The sequence below is a fragment of the Chlorocebus sabaeus genome, chromosome 25, assembly GCF_047675955.1.
Source record: "Chlorocebus sabaeus isolate Y175 chromosome 25, mChlSab1.0.hap1, whole genome shotgun sequence".
NCBI classification, from domain to species: Eukaryota; Metazoa; Chordata; class Mammalia; order Primates; family Cercopithecidae; genus Chlorocebus; species Chlorocebus sabaeus.
Genome location: NC_132928.1, coordinates 50,690,849 through 50,709,702, shown reverse-complemented (window position 1 = coordinate 50,709,702; position 18,854 = coordinate 50,690,849). Strand labels below are relative to the sequence as shown.

At 51.9% G+C, this 18,854-nt stretch overlaps 1 protein-coding gene across 3 annotated transcripts; it reads left to right on the top strand.

Annotated features, from left to right (window-relative positions):
- Positions 1 to 3,060: 3,060 nt before the first annotated feature.
- TOR3A (torsin family 3 member A) lies at positions 3,061 to 17,311 on the top strand. 3 transcript variants are annotated; one of them, XM_007989346.3, is made up of 8 exons: positions 3,077 to 3,442; positions 3,995 to 4,108; positions 6,970 to 7,235; positions 9,221 to 9,399; positions 12,170 to 12,266; positions 13,039 to 13,148; positions 15,412 to 15,536; positions 16,290 to 17,311. In XM_007989346.3, the coding sequence occupies exons 1-8, from the start codon at positions 3,169 to 3,171 to the stop codon at positions 16,538 to 16,540; spliced, it is 1,416 nt and encodes a 471-aa protein (XP_007987537.2). In that variant the 5' UTR covers positions 3,077 to 3,168; the 3' UTR covers positions 16,541 to 17,311. The 3 variants fall into 3 exon arrangements, with proteins under 3 accessions (XP_007987538.2, XP_007987537.2, XP_007987539.2); XM_007989347.3 differs by lacking the exons at positions 15,412 to 15,536; positions 16,290 to 17,311 and adding an exon at positions 13,255 to 14,676 and having other exon boundaries at positions 3,061 to 3,442; XM_007989348.3 differs by lacking the exons at positions 12,170 to 12,266; positions 13,039 to 13,148 and having other exon boundaries at positions 3,081 to 3,442.
- The last annotated feature ends 1,543 nt before the right edge of the window (positions 17,312 to 18,854 follow it).

Sequence of the window (18,854 nt, the reverse complement as noted above, 5' to 3'; positions counted from 1 at the left end):
TGCAGGCTGGAGTACAATGGCACAATCATAGCTCATTGGCAGTCTCAAACTCCTGAGCTCAAGCGATCCTCCTCCCTCAGCCTCTCAAGTAGCTAGGATTACAGGCGCGCACCACCACATGCAGCTTATTTTTTATTTTTATTTTTGGTAGAGAGACAAGGGATCTAGCCTTGTTGCCCAGGCTGGTCTCAAACTCTGGCTTCAAGCGACCCTCCTGCCTCAGCCTCCCAAAGTGCTGGGATTACAGGCATGAGCCACGGCTTCCTGCACAGAAAGACTTTAAAAGTGCAGGTTTTGATTCAGTATGTCTGAGGCCTGAGATTCTGCATTTCTGTCAAGCTCCTGGGTGATGCCAGTGTTGGGGTTCTGGAACCACTCTTGAGTAGCACCATAATGCTTGCTAAAGAATCATAGCTGTCTGTAGTTTTCCCAACAGTCTCTAGATGTCCCCATCATCCACGATACTGCTCCCAGACCTTTAAAATGAGCACAGCCTTCAAGCCCTGAGACCAAAAGGAGTATTTATTGAAATAAGAGACTTGTCTAGAAACTGGTGTTTGGATTTATTGTTTCTACATGGGACTGACTGGTGAAAAACTGTTTACTTCTATTTTTTTTTTTTTTTTTATAACGAAAAATGTCAGCCGGGCGTGGTAGCTCACGCCTGTAATCCCAACACTTTGGGAGGCTGAGGTGGGCAGATCACTTGAGGCCAGGAGTTCAACACCAGCCTGGCCAACATGGCAAAACCCCGTCTCTACTAAGAATACAAAAAAAAAAAAAAATTAGCGGGGCGTGGTGCTGAACGCCTGTAATCCCAGCTACTCAGGAGGCTGAGGCAGAAGAATCGCTTGCACCAGGGAGACAGAGCTTGCAGTGAGCCAAGATTGCACCACTGCACTCCAGCCTGGGTGACAGAGCAGGACTCCGTCTCTAAATAAATAAATAATAAAAGTGTCTTGAAATCAAGTCGGTTGTCGAAGAACTTCCCAGCTAACCTACTTTATTTACCATGGGATGCTAAATCCAAGTCAGAACATCTCAGAAATGAGGAGGTAGCCCTACATGAAAGTTCCAAGCAAAGATAATTGTTTCCACAAAATCTTAAAACTTGGATTGTTTTAATAAACAATTGTTACTATTAATTTTTTCACCATAAATTCACTTATAAACTTCACCAGTATTAACTAAAGCCATCCTCACCTCCTGTGTAGACCACCCAGAGCCTCCTCCAGGGCTGGGTAGATACAAAAATAAAAGTGACCACATATTGAGTGTTGATGATGTGCTCATTGAGCTCATTTAATCTTCACAGCAGCCCTATGAGGGGACTATTTTATTATCCCTTTTTATAGGTGAGGAAACAGGCATGGGACGGTTCAGTAACACCCAGGGTTGCACAAATAGAAAATGGTAATCACTATACTAGACTGCCATTCAGACTCAAGCGACATTTGTTAATTTTTTTTTTTTTTTGAGATGGAGTCTTGCGCTGTCACCCAGGCTGGAGTGCAGTGGCACGATCTTGGCTCACTGCAACCTCCGCGCCCTGGATTCAAGCCATTCTCCTGCCTCAGCCTCCTGAGTAGCAGGGATTACAGATGCGCGCCATCACACTCCGCTAATTTTTGTATTTTTAGTAGAGACTGGGTTTCGCCATGTTGGCCAGGCTGGTCTCGAACTCCTGATTTCGGGTGATCCGCCCTCGGCCTTCTAAAGTGCTAGGATTACAAGCGTAAGCCACCGCACCTGGCCTAATTTGTTTGGTTTTCCAGTAAGCACTGTGGTGTATGTGATGTTAATTGTCTCTGGTGGACTCCACAAGCTTAATGTACACAGTGCTGGGCTGGTGCCATGGCTGCTTCTCTGAAAAGTTTTTGACATCACACCGAATGGCTGAGACACTACGAACATTTTACTTTTCATCTCAACCTCGTGTCCTCGCAAAGGTGCCTGTCTAGTTTCTGTAGCTGTTTGAATGAAAGGCGCAAATTTGGTGTGCTGCTGAGAATGGAGCCGACCTGGCACTGGGTGTGATCTAAGAGACTGGGGTGAAGAGATGAGTCAAGTTGCCTGTGACATTTGTGACACATGGTGCTCGGATTCACCTTACTGTCTGGAGGGCCCAACCTCAAAGCCACTAAACATACGACATTAGCCAAGTCCTCTGATCTCTCTAGACAGCAGTTTTCTCCTAAGACAAGATGGCTTTTTGGCCATTGGCTGAAGTAAGCCAGGTGATTTTAAACAATGCATTAAGCTCTTCTGAAACCTAACAGCCTTGTTCCAAGCTGCTCGCTATGGAGAAGAGAGCGCTGAGGGAAAGAGGCCCTGTAGTCTTTTGCCAGTGGTGTCGGATGGGCTACTCAGTCCCAGCACTTGAAAGTTGCAAACCTAGTCAAGAAAGTGCACACAGTACTTCACCTTTTTATGAGATATAATTACATTGACATGACGCCTTATGATTTACCCGTGACTCGGGGGTTTCCAAAATCCAAACACTTCCAGACTGGGGCCCGTCAATCAGCTTCCTCTTGCTTTTCGTGGACTCCCAAACTGTGGAAACCTGCTGGTGTTTTGCTGCGGTTTCATTTCCCTCTGTGGAGGAGCCAGGGCAACCTCGGCCAGACAGGCACCCAGCTGCGCCCTTGTTTCCAGGGCCTCTTCACTCAGCTGACTCTCCTGGCCTGCCTAACGGTCCTGGCTGAGACGGTTTCCCGGCTTCCTCTAACAGGTTGGCGAGAAGTTGATCTGCAAACGCGAGGCAGAGCAGGAGTGTCCTTATTCGGTAGGCCTCTGATGGGCCACCAGGTCCGTCCGAAAGTCCTAGCCGAGTGATTGACAGTGGCCATTTCAAAGCCTGATTTCACCTTTGCAACCATAATCACGACCCAGAATAAACTGCTTCCAGGAAGGCAGTTAGTTGTACCTAGCCTGAAGTCAGTCTCCGGACTGCCTCTCAGGACCCCCGCCAGGGTTTCGGGTTCCCGCCTGGGTCACGTGTAAGGAGGCTGCCAGTGCGCACTCAGCCCGGCCCGCCGGTCGCCAGAGCAACACCAATCCCGGGTTGACTCCCGCCTCGGAAGTGCAGTCCCCGCCCGACAGCCCCGGGCTTAAGGGAGCCTGGCTAGGCCGGCAGCCAGAGGGTCCCGCAGCTTGGGGCCGGCCATGCTTCGCGGCTCGTGGCGCCAGCTTTGGCTCTTTCTCCTGTTGCTGCTGCTGCTGCTGCTGCTCCCGGGCGCGCCTGAAACCCGCGGCACCTCCAGGCCGTGGGAGGGAACCGACGACCCGGGCTCGGCCTGGGCCTGGCCGGGCTTCCAGCGCCTGCAGGAGCAGCTCAGGGCGGCCGGCGCCCTCTCCAAGCGGTACTGGACGCTCTTCAGCTGCCAGGTGTGGCCCGACGACTGTGACGAGGACGAGGAGGCAGCCGCGAGGCCCCTGGGTAAGACCCCGTCCCCGCGGCCCGCCGTTCGCTGCGGAGCAGAGTGCGATCCGGGCGCGGCTGTGGTCGCCTCGCTCCTGCCCTGGGAGACGTCAGGGCCCGCAGTTCTGCTCCGCTCAGCCGCCGGTACCGGCTGTGGGCGGGGGCAGCCTCCGCGGAGCAGGGAGCCCCATCACCGCCCCGGCCCCACTCACATCCCCGGTGCCGCCCCCTGGGGCCCGGCTGCCCCGTCCCCTGCCGCCCCTGATCCCCGCGCTTTCCAGACTCGCTCGCACCGCCTGTGCCGTCTCCCAGCCCACCCTGGCGTTATTCGAAGGTGCTGCTCTTGACAGCTCTAGGGAACGTCCGCTGTGGACATGCCTGGTGACTGCCGTCTCCCTTGCTGCTTTTGGACGCAGGGCTTGAGGACCGACAGTGGGCTGAGCTGGGGCTGGGAGTTGGAATCTGAGTTCTGGGTGTCGCTCTGTCCCTGACAAATTGTGTGGCAACGTTGCCGCATCACTGTCGAGCGCCCGATGGTCTCCTCTCGGTCTCACAGCTCTTCTTTTCCAGGCTGGCGCCTTCCCCTGTTGGGCCAGCGGTACTTGGATCTCCTGACCACGTGGTACTGCAGCTTCCAAGACTGCTGCCCCGGTGGGGATTGCAGAATCTCCAACAACTTTACAGGTTGGACCCCGCATGGCTTCAAGGGACTAGGGATCTGGGGAGGGGACGCAGTCCAGGGGAAATGGTTAGATGCAAGGGACCTTTCGTCATCCTGTCCAACCTCCCCACAAGCAGGAACTGCCACAGTCTGAGGTTTTGAAGGAGTACCAAATGCTTGAGTCAGGGAAGCCCCTTTTTAGCCTCTAGCTTAATAGCCCAGGCAAACTGAGCTGTTTCGTGGATCTTGAGGATCCATGGGAATGCCAGGAACACATCACACTCAGCTAAGCTGGGAGGAGGGAATAGGCCCATCATTACCACCGTGTGTCCTCTGTCTAAATAGGGTTTCCTCTGCTCATTTGTCACCTACCCCCACCATGTCCTCCTGCATCCCTGAGAGCGTTTCCAAGGAGAAGAGAATACCTAATATCTGTTATACATACCAGGCACTGTGCCAAGAGTTTCAAAGGGATTAACTCATAATCCAACATCTCCTTTGATCTCTAGGAGAGTCAGGCCCAGAGCACCTTGTTTCACTCCAAACAGAAACAGGGACCTCTCAGAGGGGCTGGAACTATCCAGTGAGAGAACTGATCAGAAATTCTGGGTTGTGATTAAAAGTGTCCCTTTCTCTTTTTTTTTTTTTTTTTTTTTTTTTTTTTTTTTTTTTTTTTTTTGAGACAGAGTCTTGCTTTGCACCCACACTGGAGTGCAGTGCTGTGATCTCAGCTCACTGCACTCTCCGCCTCCTGGGTTCAAGCAATTTTCCTGCCTCAGCCTCCCGAGTAGCTGGGATTACAGGTGCCCACCACCACGTCTGGCTAATTTCTGTATTTTTAGTAGAGACGTGGTTTCACCATGTTGGCCAGACTGGTCTTGAACTCCTGACCTTGTGATCTGCCTGCCTCAGCCTCCCAAAGTGCTGAGATTACAGGTGTGAGCCACTGCACCCGGCAACCAGTATTTTCTAATTAGTTTGGGTGACTTGATTTGCATATTGCAGTTGATTTGCATTTTCACTCTCACAAGGTCATCTTTGGCCCCATGTTCTGAAACCTATTCAGACATTTGCAAAAGCTTCCTCTCTTTTCCCCAGGAGCAATTTCTTACCCAGAGTTCTGATCCCAGCTCCTTTAGTCTCCATAAATGAGGCCCACCTTAGATATTTAGGTCACTTAATTGGCCAAAATGCCAATAACGCAGTGTTTTTAGGGACACGGTCTGGCTCAGGACAGAAGATAGGAGTATATACAGGTCAGGAAGTCTGAATTTGGATCACTGCTGACTTGGATAAGACCCTAGGTGGCAATTAGTGAGTTACTTTCTGCCCTCAACTACGTTCTGCCCTCAACATGCCTGTTCGACAAGGGCCTGGATATCCAAATTGTTGTGGCCGGGGAATCAGAGACCCCTCCACTGGATTCCTAGTCTTGCCTCTTCCTTGCTGGCAGAGTCCTTCCCAAGTGTCCGTTTCCTCAGCTGTATTTTATTTTATTTCTTTTATTTATTTATTTTGAGACCAAGTCAGTCTCTGTCACCCAGGCTGGCGTGTGGTGGCACGATCTCGGCTTACTGCAACCTCCGCCTCCCAGGTTCAAGCGATTCTCTTCCCTCAGCCTCCCAAGTAGCTGGGATTATAGGCGCAGGCCACCATGCTTGGCTCATTTTTGTATTTTTAGTAGAGATGGGGTTTTGCCACGTTGACCAGGCTGATCTTGAACTCCTGACCTCAGGTGATCCACCTACCTCGGCCTCCCAAAGTGCTGGGATTACAGGCGTGAGCCACCTCGTCCAGCCAGTTTCTTCAACTTTAAATGGGAATAATAACGCCTGCCTTGCAGAATTGTGAAGACTAAATATAAAACACTTAGCCCAGTTCTGAATACAGAGAAAAAAGCGGCAAATGTTAATGTTCTTCTGTGTCACTACTACTTTTGGAGCAATGTGTGATACCCTCAATGTTTTATCATAGACCTTGACCTCCCAAGGCTCCAGAATACACGCTCTGGGCTGGCTTGAGGTGTTCAACCAATTGATCCTGGATTTGGAGTGCTCACCCACAGCTGGCAGCACACCCTCCCTGTCTCCACTGTGGCTCCTGGTAGCCCCATCTCCAAATCCTACAACCTCATGTCTGAGAGGAAGTTAGGCCTAGCAGAGGGCTTTGCACACTGGAGCTGCTCTCAACAAGTGTCGACTGAATTGAATGAGAATGAATAAAATCAAGCTTCTGCATGAAACAGGGAGCCCTGAAACCAAGGGATGGGAGCAGCCTCAGGACATGGGGGACAGGATTCCTCCCTAGACAGGTCTGTGCCAACTGTTCTGGGTATGTGCAGGATCTTCAGGAAGGGTGATTCCTCTCTCTCCCTAAGTCCCATCTTTATTTCCCAAACTCTTCAAAAAGTAGTCCTTGAGGCTGCGCATGGTGGTTCACGCCTGTAATCCCAGCACTTTGGGAGGACGAGGCGGGCGGATCATGAGGTCAGGAGTTCCAGAAAAGCCTAGCCAACACGGTGAACCCCATCTCTACTAAAAATACAAAAGTTAGCCGGCCATGGTGGTGGGCACCTGTAATCCCAGCCATTCCAGAGACTGAGGCAGGAGAATCGCTTGAACCAGGGAGGCGGAGCCGAGATTGCACCACTGCACTCTAGCCTGGGTGACAGAGCAAGACTTCATCTCAAAAAAAGGAAAGAAAGTAGTCCTTGCGTCCCTTCTGCTACAAAGTCTGCCTTCTGGCTGCTTATTATGCCAAACAGGAGGAGTAACTGATCCCAACCGAGAGAGATTCAGAGTTGCTTGATTTCTGGGCTGTTGGCTGCTGTGGTGGATGCGCCTGTGTGTGACTTTTGCTGTGACTGCCTCTTTCTCGTCCTTAGGCTTAGAGTGGGACCTGAACGTGCGGCTGCATGGCCAGCATTTGGTCCGGCAGCTGGTCCTAAGAACAGTGAGGGGCTACTTAGAGACGCCCCAGCCAGACAAGGCCCTTGCTCTGTCGTTCCACGGCTGGTCTGGCACAGGCAAGAACTTCGTGGCACGGATGCTGGTGGAGAACCTGTATCGGGATGGGCTGATGAGTGACTGTGTCAGGATGTTCATCGCCACGTTCCACTTTCCTCACCGCAAATATGTGGACCTGTACAAGGTGAGGCCGACCAGGGCTCGGGTGAGGCCTCTGTGCTGGGAGGAAGACCCTTCTGCCAGCCCTTCCTTGCAAGGAAGTGGGCTCTGGAGAAGCCTGGGGAGGTGGGGACAGGTGGCAGAACCTGTGACAGAGCCACTCACTCGGTCCACTTCTCACAGAGGCCCTGAGCATCTGGCGGAGACTGGCGTTCCAAACACCCCCCACCGCTCTGTCCCCCGAACAGTCACACTCAAGAGGCTGGACGCTGCACTTAAGCAGGGACGCTGCATGTCGATTTTTGTTGTAGAAGTATTGAAATGTCACAGGCAGTGTAGAACAGAGAAAAGCAAAAACTATCGGACTGTCCACATGGGCACACCCTTGTCAACTAAGGAGAGTTATCATTTTATGTGCTGCCTTTGGTGCGGAACGTTTCCCCAGGCTCTTTGTCATTGTAACTACATTGGACAGAGAGTGGCATATCCTGCCTTTTTAAAAAACAGGCCTATTGGCTGGGCACAGTGACTCACGCCTGTAATCCCAACACTTTGGGAGGCTGAGGTGGGCAGATCACAAGGTCAGAAGATCGAGACCATCCTGGCTAACACGGTGAAACCGTCTCTACTAAAAATACAAAAAATTAGCCGGGCGCGGTGGCGGGCACCTGTAGTCCCAGCTGCTGGGGAGGCTGAGGCAGGAGAATGTCGTGAACCTGGGGGGCGGAGCTTGCAGTGAGCTGAGATCCGGCCACTACACAACAGAGTGAGACTCCGTCTCAAAAAAAAAAAACAAAACAGGCCTATCGTATCTTACATGATTTTCCACGTCTTCCTGTATCAGCTTATTATATAACAGCAAGTGGATGGACAGAAATTTCCTTGGCTGTTCTGCCAGTTTGGGTTTCTTCTACTAATTGAGCCCTGTAGTATTGAAAACATACCAGAAGAGCCTGACAGAAATGACTGCACCTGTCTTTGGCTTTCTGTTCTGATATCTGGAATGTGTTCACCTGGGAAGATTATGTCAGTGTCTGAGGACAGAGACTGCCCACGTCTCCTGGCAGTTTCCATATGGCTTTGGAGGGCAGGGGCAGGCTGAGCTGGCCTCTCCAGGAAGAACTATTTGGCTTAGACTGTGGCAAAACTGCTGCAGCCCCAGCTTCCCCGCTCTGAAAACTGGTATGTGCACAGCCCTACACCTCACACTTTCCCCCACACAGGTGCACCCAGTAGACAGGAGTGTGGGCTCTGGGGTGGGAACTGGGCCTGAATAATATATTCCCTGCCCATTTTGATGAACATTGCAAAGAACCATCTTTTCACTTGAGGGTTTACTGTCTTGCCTGGGACAAAGAACCCTCCACAGCCCCTTGCAGGAGCGAAGTCGGACGTTGGTTGGGCCCAGTGAGTCCTTCAGCAGGCTTCCCCCCTGAGATCTCGGGCCAGCCAGGGTGCCCGTGGGTGCTGTGCACCCGGGAGTTCAGGGCAGGGGACTGTGACTGCTTCTAGGCACACGAGCCTCTCCTTGCCCATCACCCCTGTGTTAAAGCCCAACTCCTACCCACCCCCTGGGAATAGACCCCGAGCTTAAACAGGGAAGTTGCGCCTGGATTTTTTTGTTGTAGAAGTAATGAAATTTTGCAGGCAGTGTGGACATTATTAGCTCCGGGATGGGACCTAGTCCTGGAGAGGAGAGAGCAGGGCTGGAGCAGGGGCCCCTTCTCAAGGGCAGAAGGGCTTCTCCCCACTCCTTTCTAGGCTCTCTCCTAGTCCCCAGGCTGGCTTCACCTTGTTTAGCTTTCAACCCTCAGGGTGCTTGAGAATCACCTGAGAGCTGGTCAGATGCAAATGTCCTAGGCCCTCCCCCAGAGCTTGGATTTGATAGGTTCAAGGGGGTGAAACCCAGCCCCAAGGAGTCCATTGCACATGCCCGGGGAAAACCACGCCCTCAAGGCCAGAGGTGGAAGGGGTCGCCAGCTCCCCAGCTGCTCCCTATATCCCATGCAGGAGCAGCTGATGGGCCAGATCCGGGAGACGCAGCAGCTCTGCCACCAGACCCTGTTCATCTTCGATGAGGCCGAGAAGCTACACCCAGGGCTGCTGGAGGTCCTTGAGCCACACTTAGAACGCCGGGCCCCTGAGGGCCACAGGGCCGAGTTTACATGGACTATCTTTCTGTTTCTCAGGTGGGTTCTGGGGAACAGTAGGCAGGAGGGCTGGGGGAGGGGAAGATACTAGCTGGCAGTGGAGGCTTCCACACGCTCCCAGGTTCAGAACCTTTTCCTCAAGAAAAAACAGCACAAACTCTGGTACAGAAAGCAGCAGCCAGCTGTGGTGGCTCACGCCTGTAATCCCAGCACTTTGGGAGGCCAAGGTGGCCGGGTCCCTTGAGTCCAGGAGTTCAAGACCAGCCTGGGCAACATAGCGAAACCCCATCTCTACAAAAAGTACAAAAATTAGCTGGGCGTGGTGACGTGTGGTCCCAGCTACTCGGGAGGCTGAGGTGGAAGAATCGCTTGAACCCAGGAGGTGGGGGTTGCAGTGAGCTGAGATCAGGCCACTGCACTCCAATCTGGGTGACAGATTTTTTGAAACAAATTCCCAAGGCAAGCCTGGTTAGAGAACGGCATAGTCTCCCATCAAGTCTAACACGGCCGTTTCTTCCTGCAGCCTTGGAAGGTCTATTTCTGCTCCGATCATGAGAAGTCATCACTGGCTTAAAATCCAGGGCATACAGGTTGAGAGAAACCCATGCTTCCTCTGAGTACCTGTAGTTCAGTTGTGACACTGCCACGCCGGACCCAGTCACTGAATCACGGCACTGCGGTTCCTGTGCTTTTGTTGACATGTCTTTGCGGGAAGACAACTTAGAAATAACTTGTCCAACCTCATCTTTTTGCAGAGGCTCCAACTGGGGGAGTCCTGCGTCTGTTACAAGTTGAGTTTGGGTCCTTGTTGACCCAATTCGAAGGCTTCACAATAGCTCGAGCCTCGGTAGGAGTCAAACCAAGTGCTCCCTTCCCAACTCCACTCCGGCCTCGCCTTCCCCAGGCCAGCACTTGCTTGCTGGGGGTTTTCCCAAGCTGCAGGGTGCACTTTGTGAGGATGGGGAAGTTGGTGGGGAGATGCTGATTTTCATCCTAGCTTGGGGAGTGTGGAGGGGTGAAGGGGTGAGCTGTGGAGGGCAGATCTTGTTTCAGTGTGGATTCACAAGAAGAACTGAAACGGGCCAGGTGCGGTGACTCACGCCTGTAATCCCAGCACTTTGGGAGGCTGAGGCGGGTGGATCACCTGAGGTCAGGAGTTCGAGACCAGCCTGTCTCTACTAAAAATACAAAAAATAGCTGGGTGTAGTGGCAGGCGCCTGTAATCCCAGCTACTAGGGAGGCTGAGGCAGGAGAATCACTTGAACCTGGGAGGCAGAGGTTGCAGTGAGCTGAGACCATGCCATTGCACTCTAACCTGGGCAACAAGAGAGACTCTGTCTCTGGAAAAAAAAAAAAAAAGTGAAACAGGTTTAAACCATTGCTGACTTGGGATTTCTGTGTGGTGGCGGGCAGCCCTTCCTGGTCTGTAGGTGAAGCTGTGGAGACTTAGAATGCATTGCAAAGTGGGAGGGGAGCGGGGCGCCCAGGGTGACTTTTAAGAGAGAGGTCTCTTGCATGATTTGAGTGCCCAGAACCAGGAGGTGAGGACAGTACATTCTTCTAATTAGTTTTTATCCCCACGTTCTGTACCATTTATTTCCCACCTCCGGAGGCAGCCGGGCTCACCCCTCCTCCTGTTATAGGGAGTCAGGTGGAGGCTGCAACATGCATATGAGCCCAAACAGAGGAGTCACCTGGGTGCTCTGTGGTTTCTCCCCTTGAGCCCTGGGTTGGGGAGTCAGGGGACCCTCTGAACCACCGATGTGGAAGCCAGTCCTTCCCACGGCACGGAGCGAAGCGTGGTGACCCAGCCTTGGGCCTCCCTTTCGCTTCCACAGGGATCTCTCTTGCACTGAGTGTCTTCCTCCTCCCTTTCCCCGTCAGGGGTCTCCCCGCTTCAGGTGGTGCGAGCCACACAGACTCTCCCACCCACTTCTCAGCTTGGAAAACCTCACCTGGGCCATGATTGCTTAATGCGACCCGGTGACCTTGCAGTCTCTAGGCAAATGTTAGCCTTTGTAGTATTTTGGCCGTCGACCCGATGGCAGCACCCTCCAGCCCCTCACCAGCCGCCTGGCCTTTCTCCCCGTGACCCAGCCTCGGTGGACTGTCCGAGGCCACGTGATTGTGGGCGGCATGGGGCGGGGCCTGCGGGAAAGCCGCCTGCCAGACTCCTCCATGCCACAGCAGGGTGGGAAGGTCTCCCAGGAGCCTTTGAGCTCCAGGGAGGAGGATGCGTAACTGACAAGGATGTAAAGGACAGATTAAAAAGATGTGGCCTTGGGTTCTAGTGGCTCTGGTGTGGGCCTGTGCCCAGCCTTTACGAGCCAGAGGCCCCCCCTCCAGCCGAGGGCTGGGCTGACATAGTGTGTCCCCAGGCTGTCCAGGGCGGCAGCCTCTCAACCTCTGAGGTTCTCAGGTAGTCTGGCGATGGCTGGGAGGAGACACTGTGTTGATATTGGAGTCTCTGGATTTGATCTCTATAATGAGCTTCAATTAATCATCCCTTGTAATAAGGATTCTAGGGCATGAGAGAAAAGCACAGCTGATTCAAACTGCTAGAGTGACCAAGTCACACTGTAGGAAGAGCCGCAGTTTAAATCTGAAATAAATCCTAAACCTGCCATTTGAAGTGAGTCGCCAGTGGTTTTGCTGGCCTCCCCCTGGTGGCAGGAGAGAGGAGGTGGGAGCTGAAGCAGGGAGTTGAATGTGGTGCTCAGAGCCTGTCCTTCATCCGGGCCAGGGAATCGGGGCCGGTGGCTGGGCATCAGAAAAGTAACATTACTTCGCCCACTTCTGCCAAGTATAGAAGGCTGCAAGCATGGGCGCACGCGGCGGGACAGGAACGTGGAACTCTGCGATCAGAGCTGCTGCCCTGTTCTCATGGGAGCTGTAAAGTGACTAGGGTAATTAAAGCCTGTTTCCTTTGTGCTGTTGTCAGGAAAAGGAAAGAAAGGACTTTGAAAAATTATAGAACTACACAAATAGAAATTATTCGTGGAGTCGTGGGCCTTGCGCCCCAGCCCCCAGTGTCTGTTGGCTGCCTGTTGACTAACGAGAGGACAGCTTAGATTGGTCCATTCCTTACTTTATAAATGAGGACACTAAGGCTCAAAGAGATGATCGAGTCTATGTCTGTTCTTTAGGAAAGACAGAGCAGTTAGCATGGGGTTTGTTACCAGTAACCCCCAGCTCTCTCTGGTGAGGCCTTAAGCCCCCTTCCTTTGGGGTCTTAGGGATAAGGCTGGCAGGGGCTGGAGGCAGGGGAGAGGGCTGGTTGAGAGAGGTGCCTTCTGGCTCCTCCAGACTTCCCAGTGACGCAGGTGGCTGTGGAAGGGAATTGAGGTGCTCCGGGAAGACAGTGTCTGTCTGAAGGTAGAATGCTGGTGCTGGAGTGGCGATCCTGAAGACGGGAGGGGTGGCGCATAGAGAGGGGCCCCAGGTTATGGGTCGGTGGGTGAGATGAAAGCCTGTAAAGTGGTGGAAGAAAAGGGACTTTGGCTGTGAGACAAAACAGGAGAGCTTGAGAAGGGTGGAGCTGGTGCAGACACATGTGCAGAGATGTCCCTTTATTTGCTAAAGGCCGTGTGCCTGATATGTGTGAAGCACTGGGGTTACAGAAATAAATAGGCCCAGCTTCCTGCCCCATGTGATGGGACCTCTCTTTACCCGCATCAGCACCTTACAGGATGGAGAAGGCCCTGGAGTCCGTGCCCCTGGGCCGGGGTGAGGGAGTATCACTGTGGGGTTTCACGGCATCCCAGATCCTGCCTTCAGCCTCTGCCAAGGTAAACAGTGCTACCTGCCTCCTGGGGGGAATGCAGGATGGGCCAACACCCTGGCAGCAGGCTCTTGCCTCAGCTGACGCAACGGTGGCTGCTCCTGTGTGCGCAGGTATGTGCCTGGAAGGCCTGCCTGCAGCAGCGGCGGTGTCGGCAAGTGGAAGAGTGTTGTGAGCTGCTTCTCGGGGGGAAGCCTGGCTGACCAACTGACCTTGAGCAAGCACTGCAGCTGGCCCTTGTTCCTGCCGGGCTCCTCCAGCTGGGAGCTCTCAGCCCCTGGTAAATTCTGGTTGTGAAAAACACATTGGCACCTCCCCCTACGATGAGGCACCTAGTTGGACAACTTGGCAGTCCGGGCTTACCTGCATGGCAGGGAAGGATGCCTGCCCAGCCTTAGCCTCTACCCAATGGTGGAGGCAGGGAGGGAGAGAACCACACAGCTCCCCTCACTCCCCAGGAGCCCCCGTGGAACAACAGGGTGTGGTCACAGGCTGAATGAGCAAAGATGTGAGTTAATATACTGGTGGGTGTCATGGGAGCTTTCAGAGCCGGGTAAGGAGGGAAAGAGATGGAGATACTGGTTCCCCACTCCTTAACCTGCCACCTGCCTTCCCTGTCCTTTACCCTACCTCATTCTACTGGACCTGAGGAAAATGCAAGGGAGGCTGAGGTAGTTCGAGACACTTGAGCCTAGGAGTTCGAGACCAGCCTGAGGAACATAGTGAGACCTTGTCTCTACAAAAAATTTTTTTAAATAGCGCCAGGCACGCCTGTCATCCCAGCACTTTGGGAGGCTGAGGTGGGCAGATCGGCTGAGGTGGGCAGATCAGCTGAGGGCAGGAGTTCAAGACCAGCCTGGCCAACATGGTGAAACCCTGTCTCTACTAAAAATACAAAAATTAGCTGGGCATTGTGGCACGTGCCTGTAATCCCAGCTACTTGGGAGGCTGAGGCAGGAGAATCTCTTGAATCCCGGAGGCTGCTGTGAACTGAGATCATGCCACTGCACTCCAGCCTGGGCAACAAGAGTGAAACTCCGTCTCAAGAAAAAAAAAAAAAAAAAAAATCTGGGTAGGGTGGCATGTACCTGCAGTCTCAGCTACTTAGGAGGTTGAGGTGAGAGGATTAGCTGAGCCTGGGGAGGTTGAGGCTGCGGTGAACCAAAATCACACGACTGTACTCCAATCTGGGTGACACAATGAGACTGTCTCCAAAGAGAGAGAAAGCACAGGGAAGTGCGAGTGCACTGATGTGGAGCTGGGCAAGGCCTCGGTTTCAGGAGCTGGCGGAGGCTGCAGCCCAGGGAGGGAGGACAGCTCAGTGAGGTGGGGGAGAAGTACGCCTGGGCTGGGGAGGGCGGAGGAGGTTCACGTCTCCACCACCTCTGTCCCTCTGTTGCTCTTCTCTCCCTATCCCCTTTCTCCCTCCTGTCTCTAACCCAAATTGCTTTCTGTGCTTCACACCCGTAATTCTAGTTGCCCAGTGATAGCACAACCTGAGAGAGATCACAGGCAAGCAAAAAACACTCAAATGTGTGTAAAATCAAGCTTTCATCTCTACCCTTCCATGTTCCACCTCTGTTAAGGGGGACAGCAAGCAGCTTGAAGCTAACACTTGTTGTTTCATGACCTCCTTTCACTTCTCACATCCATCAGTTATAGGGTTTTTCAATTGTGCCTCCATAAGTAATTCTTAAATCCTCCTTTCCATCCCTTCTCCATGGTCCATAAGCTTAAGTCCATGTACATGGCAGACAAAGGCCCTCTCACCCTAGCCTTGGCCAACCTTTCATGCCTATGCTCCTCTGGCGCACCCAGGCCTGGACACATCCCTTCCTTGTCAAGTGTCTGATGGTCACTAATTGTTCTTTATTTGCTCAGAAGCCTCGTCCTCCCTCTGAAGCCTTCTCCTTAGAACTCACTCACTCCTCCATTAGCGCTTGCCACACGGTCCTGGAACCGAATACATGGATGCCCCTCAGACCACACAGAAGTAAAGAACCACATCTTACCATCTTCATGCTCCCTGCACTTAGCACAGTCTCAGTGTGCATCAAAAGGGAACAAGAGAGAATGGGTGGCAAAGCTGGACAGTGTCTTTTCTGTGCAGACCTTTAGGTTGTGAGGTTGTGACAAGGTCTCCTGGAAGAGAGAGGTCCACGCCCCTCAGCCTCTATTCTTCCAGGCACCAATGCGTTGGTTTCAGCAGTGAGATAACATATGGAAGCTAAATATAAAGAAATGGGTTAACAAGCTCTTGTCTCTTTCAGTAATCTCAGGGGCGATATAATCAATGAGGTGGTCCTAAAGTTGCTCAAGGCTGGATGGTCCCGGGAAGAAATTACGATGGAACACCTGGAGCCCCACCTCCAGGCGGAGATTGTGGAGACCACAGGTCAGTAAGTGACTCAGTATGCCTCTGGTGAGAGCCACAGCTGGTGATAATTAATTTGTTTGTTGGAATGTGTGTTTATGAGGTAGACAGGGTACTTGGGAACACAGAGGGCAGCCCATAATCATCTCACATTGTCAACCTTGGGTAGGCACAAGAAAAGTGCCTGAGCTCCTTTTCTGGAAATACTTGGAAGAGTAGTTTGCACTGGCCCCAAGAACAGGCGCAGTGGTCTCTGAAGCCTGAGACTGAGTCTCACTGCAAGACTTTACCTAAAGAAGACACAGCTGTAGAGTTCTTGACACATACTGCAGACAGCACTCCTAGAGTTGAGAGAAGAGATCCAACCTCACCCAGCCCTTCAGTTTGGGGGCACCTTAAAACTCCAGTTGGGGCCAGGTGCGGTGGCTCACACCTGTAGTCCCAGCACTTTGGAAGGCTGAGGCGGGCAGCTAACTTGAGTCCAGGAGATCTAGACCAGCGTGGCCAACATGGTGAAACCCTGTCTCTACAAAAAATACAAAAAACAGCCAGGTGTGGTGTGTGCCTGTGGTCCCAGTTACTCACAGGCTGAGATGGGAGGATCCCTTGAACCCAGGAGGTGGAGGCTGCAAGGAGCCCAGATCGCACCACTGTACTCCAGCCTGGTTGAGCAAGCCCCTGTTTAAAAGAAAACAGCAACCCCCTACCCCCCTCTAAATTCCAGCTAAGTTCAGTCCTAGGTCAGACTCCATGTAACTTTGGTCTTGATTTCAGACAATGGCTTTGGCCACAGCCGTCTTGTGAAGGAAAACCTGATTGACTACTTCATCCCCTTCCTGCCACTGGAGTACCATCACGTGAGGCTGTGTGCACGGGATGCCTTCCTGAGCCAGGAGCTCCTGTATACAGAAGAGACACTGGATGAAATTGCCCAGATGATGGTGTATGTCCCCAAGGAGGAACAACTCTTTTCTTCCCAGGGCTGCAAGTCTATTTCTCAGAGGATTAACTACTTCCTGTCATGAAGGCTAGAGGAAGACTTCCTGGAGCTCCCTTTCTTCCACTAACAGGACCCTGGGACCTGTAGGAGCACCCTGTTTGGGACTGTGAGCTGTTTGAGGGGGTGTGGACTGGCATTCAGCAGTCACTAACACACAACTGGTGTGTAAAAGGCAGGCCTTATATTAGAAGCTGAGCCAATCCTTTTTCTTTTTTTTTCTTTTTTTTTTGAGGTCCCACCGAGATAGGAACTTGGATTGCTGGATTCAAAAACAGACCCCATTCTTAAGATCACTTGGTGCCTTAAAGACACGCATTCCAAAGTGGAATGTGGTTGAAGAAAGTGGGCCAGGTGGTTGAAGACAGGCGTGTGGGAGCTCAGCAAATCCCAAAGGCTTATTATGACACTCCAGATGGTCTCCTTAGCATCTCAGCTCTTCTGCAAGGAAGAGCTTGGGTGTTGGGCCTCAAAGGCTGTAGAGTCCTTGGGTTAGAGAGCTGGGGAGAATGAAGTTCTGTGACCCAGGTGTGGCGAGTACACTCTAGGTTTACGGGCTGGTGGGCTTTCAAATTGGTACTCCCAGAGGAAAGCCGGGCTGCTTCTGTTGTGAGCAACCAGCCAAGAGCCTGAGGCTGAAGGGAAAAGTACACGGAGGAAGGTGTTTTACAAATCAGGTCAGTGTAGGCCAAGACTTGTGGTCTACAGATTTTGGTGGGGGAGGGGGGAACCTTTTCAAAGACAATTGGGGGTCTTGACGTGTTATATGTAAAGATTAAAATTTTTGATTTTTCTAAAATCCTTGGCCTACTTTCTTACTGTTTCTGAGACCTAGCAAAATTTCAAACCTGATAATCCTGATAAGGCCTGGCAGAGACAGGGTGGATGCTGGCACACACGGAGCTAGCAGGGCATGTGGCTGGTCTGCCCATCTAGTCAGTTTGCTTTGGGACCACATCAGTGGAACCAAGTCATGCCAACCTCCTACTGAAGAGGCTTCCATAGCACGTTGCTCTTACATGTGAAAATGTTCACTCCTGTACTCTCAGCTGTAAAAAGAAAAGCAGTCATTTTTGAGGATTAAATGGCACCGTGTAGACATGTAGCATTGTGCCTAAACACAGTGTTCATTATGTGCCTTTCCCCTTTTCTTGGTTCTTCTCCCATGCCCAATAACACAGGTCTTTTTTTCCCTGTTTTTTGCATATTATACACACACACACACACACACACACACACACAGACACAGAGTCAGGGGCTCACTATGTTGCCCAGGCTGGTCTGGAACTCCTGAGCTATCTTCCTGCCTCAGCCTCCCAAAGTATTGGGCTTACAGGCATGAGCCACTGTGCCTAGCCTTTTCTTTCTTTTATCATCTCGTGTCCTTTCTTAATTTAAGCCTTCCTCACAGATTATCTGACATCAGGAGTTCAAGACCAGCCTGGCAAAGCTGGTGAAACCCCATCTCTATTAAAAAAAATTAACCAGGTGTGGTGGCATGAGCCTATAGTCGCAGCTACTCGGGAGGCTGAGGCAGGAGAATCACTTGAGCCCGGGAGGTGGTGGGTGCAATGGTCTGAGATTGCACCATTGCACTCCAGCCTGGGTGACAAGTGAAACTACATCTCAAAAAACAAAAACCCTTCCTCAACCCTCTCTCCTTTAGTTCTTATCAAATGAAACACTTCTGTCTCTTCCACATTGAACAGTTTATTGTGCTCATTTACTCAACTGCCTCAAGGTTAGAAAGTACCTACCCTGAGCCACATTAGGTACTCAAATATTCAAATCAATGAAATAAAAGGGTTTTAGTTTCATACCACTCAAGGGATAAAAGTGGACTCAGCCTAACTATACAATTGGATGGAGCCAGTGTTAGCTACCTACAGGTTTTCCGTCTCGAGCATCCCAGAAGATGCAAGCCACCCGATGCTACTGCACACCAGGCTCTAAACGCACTGAACACACTTGTTAAAGGGTAAGTCTCAGAGACAGAACAGGTGGCATCCGTTCCAGCACTGGCCAGCTGCGTTTGGCGTCATAAACAGAGGATCTGAACCTCCCACCTGGGGAACCAGGACAAGCAGCAGAATATAGTGGTTCCAAACACATTCTCCGGAGCCAGACTGCCAGGGCTGGAGCCATGGTTTCACCACTTACCACTGTGAGGCCACGGGAAAGCAGTTTAGCCTCCGTGTCCACTCCAGCATAACCGTACCTACCTCATAGGGTCGCTGGATGACATGAGTTCATTTTTATAAAGTGCCTATGAAACCGCTTTTGCAAAAATCATAAACTGAGAAAACTATGAGTGACATATCAGACCAAACTGACCCCATCTT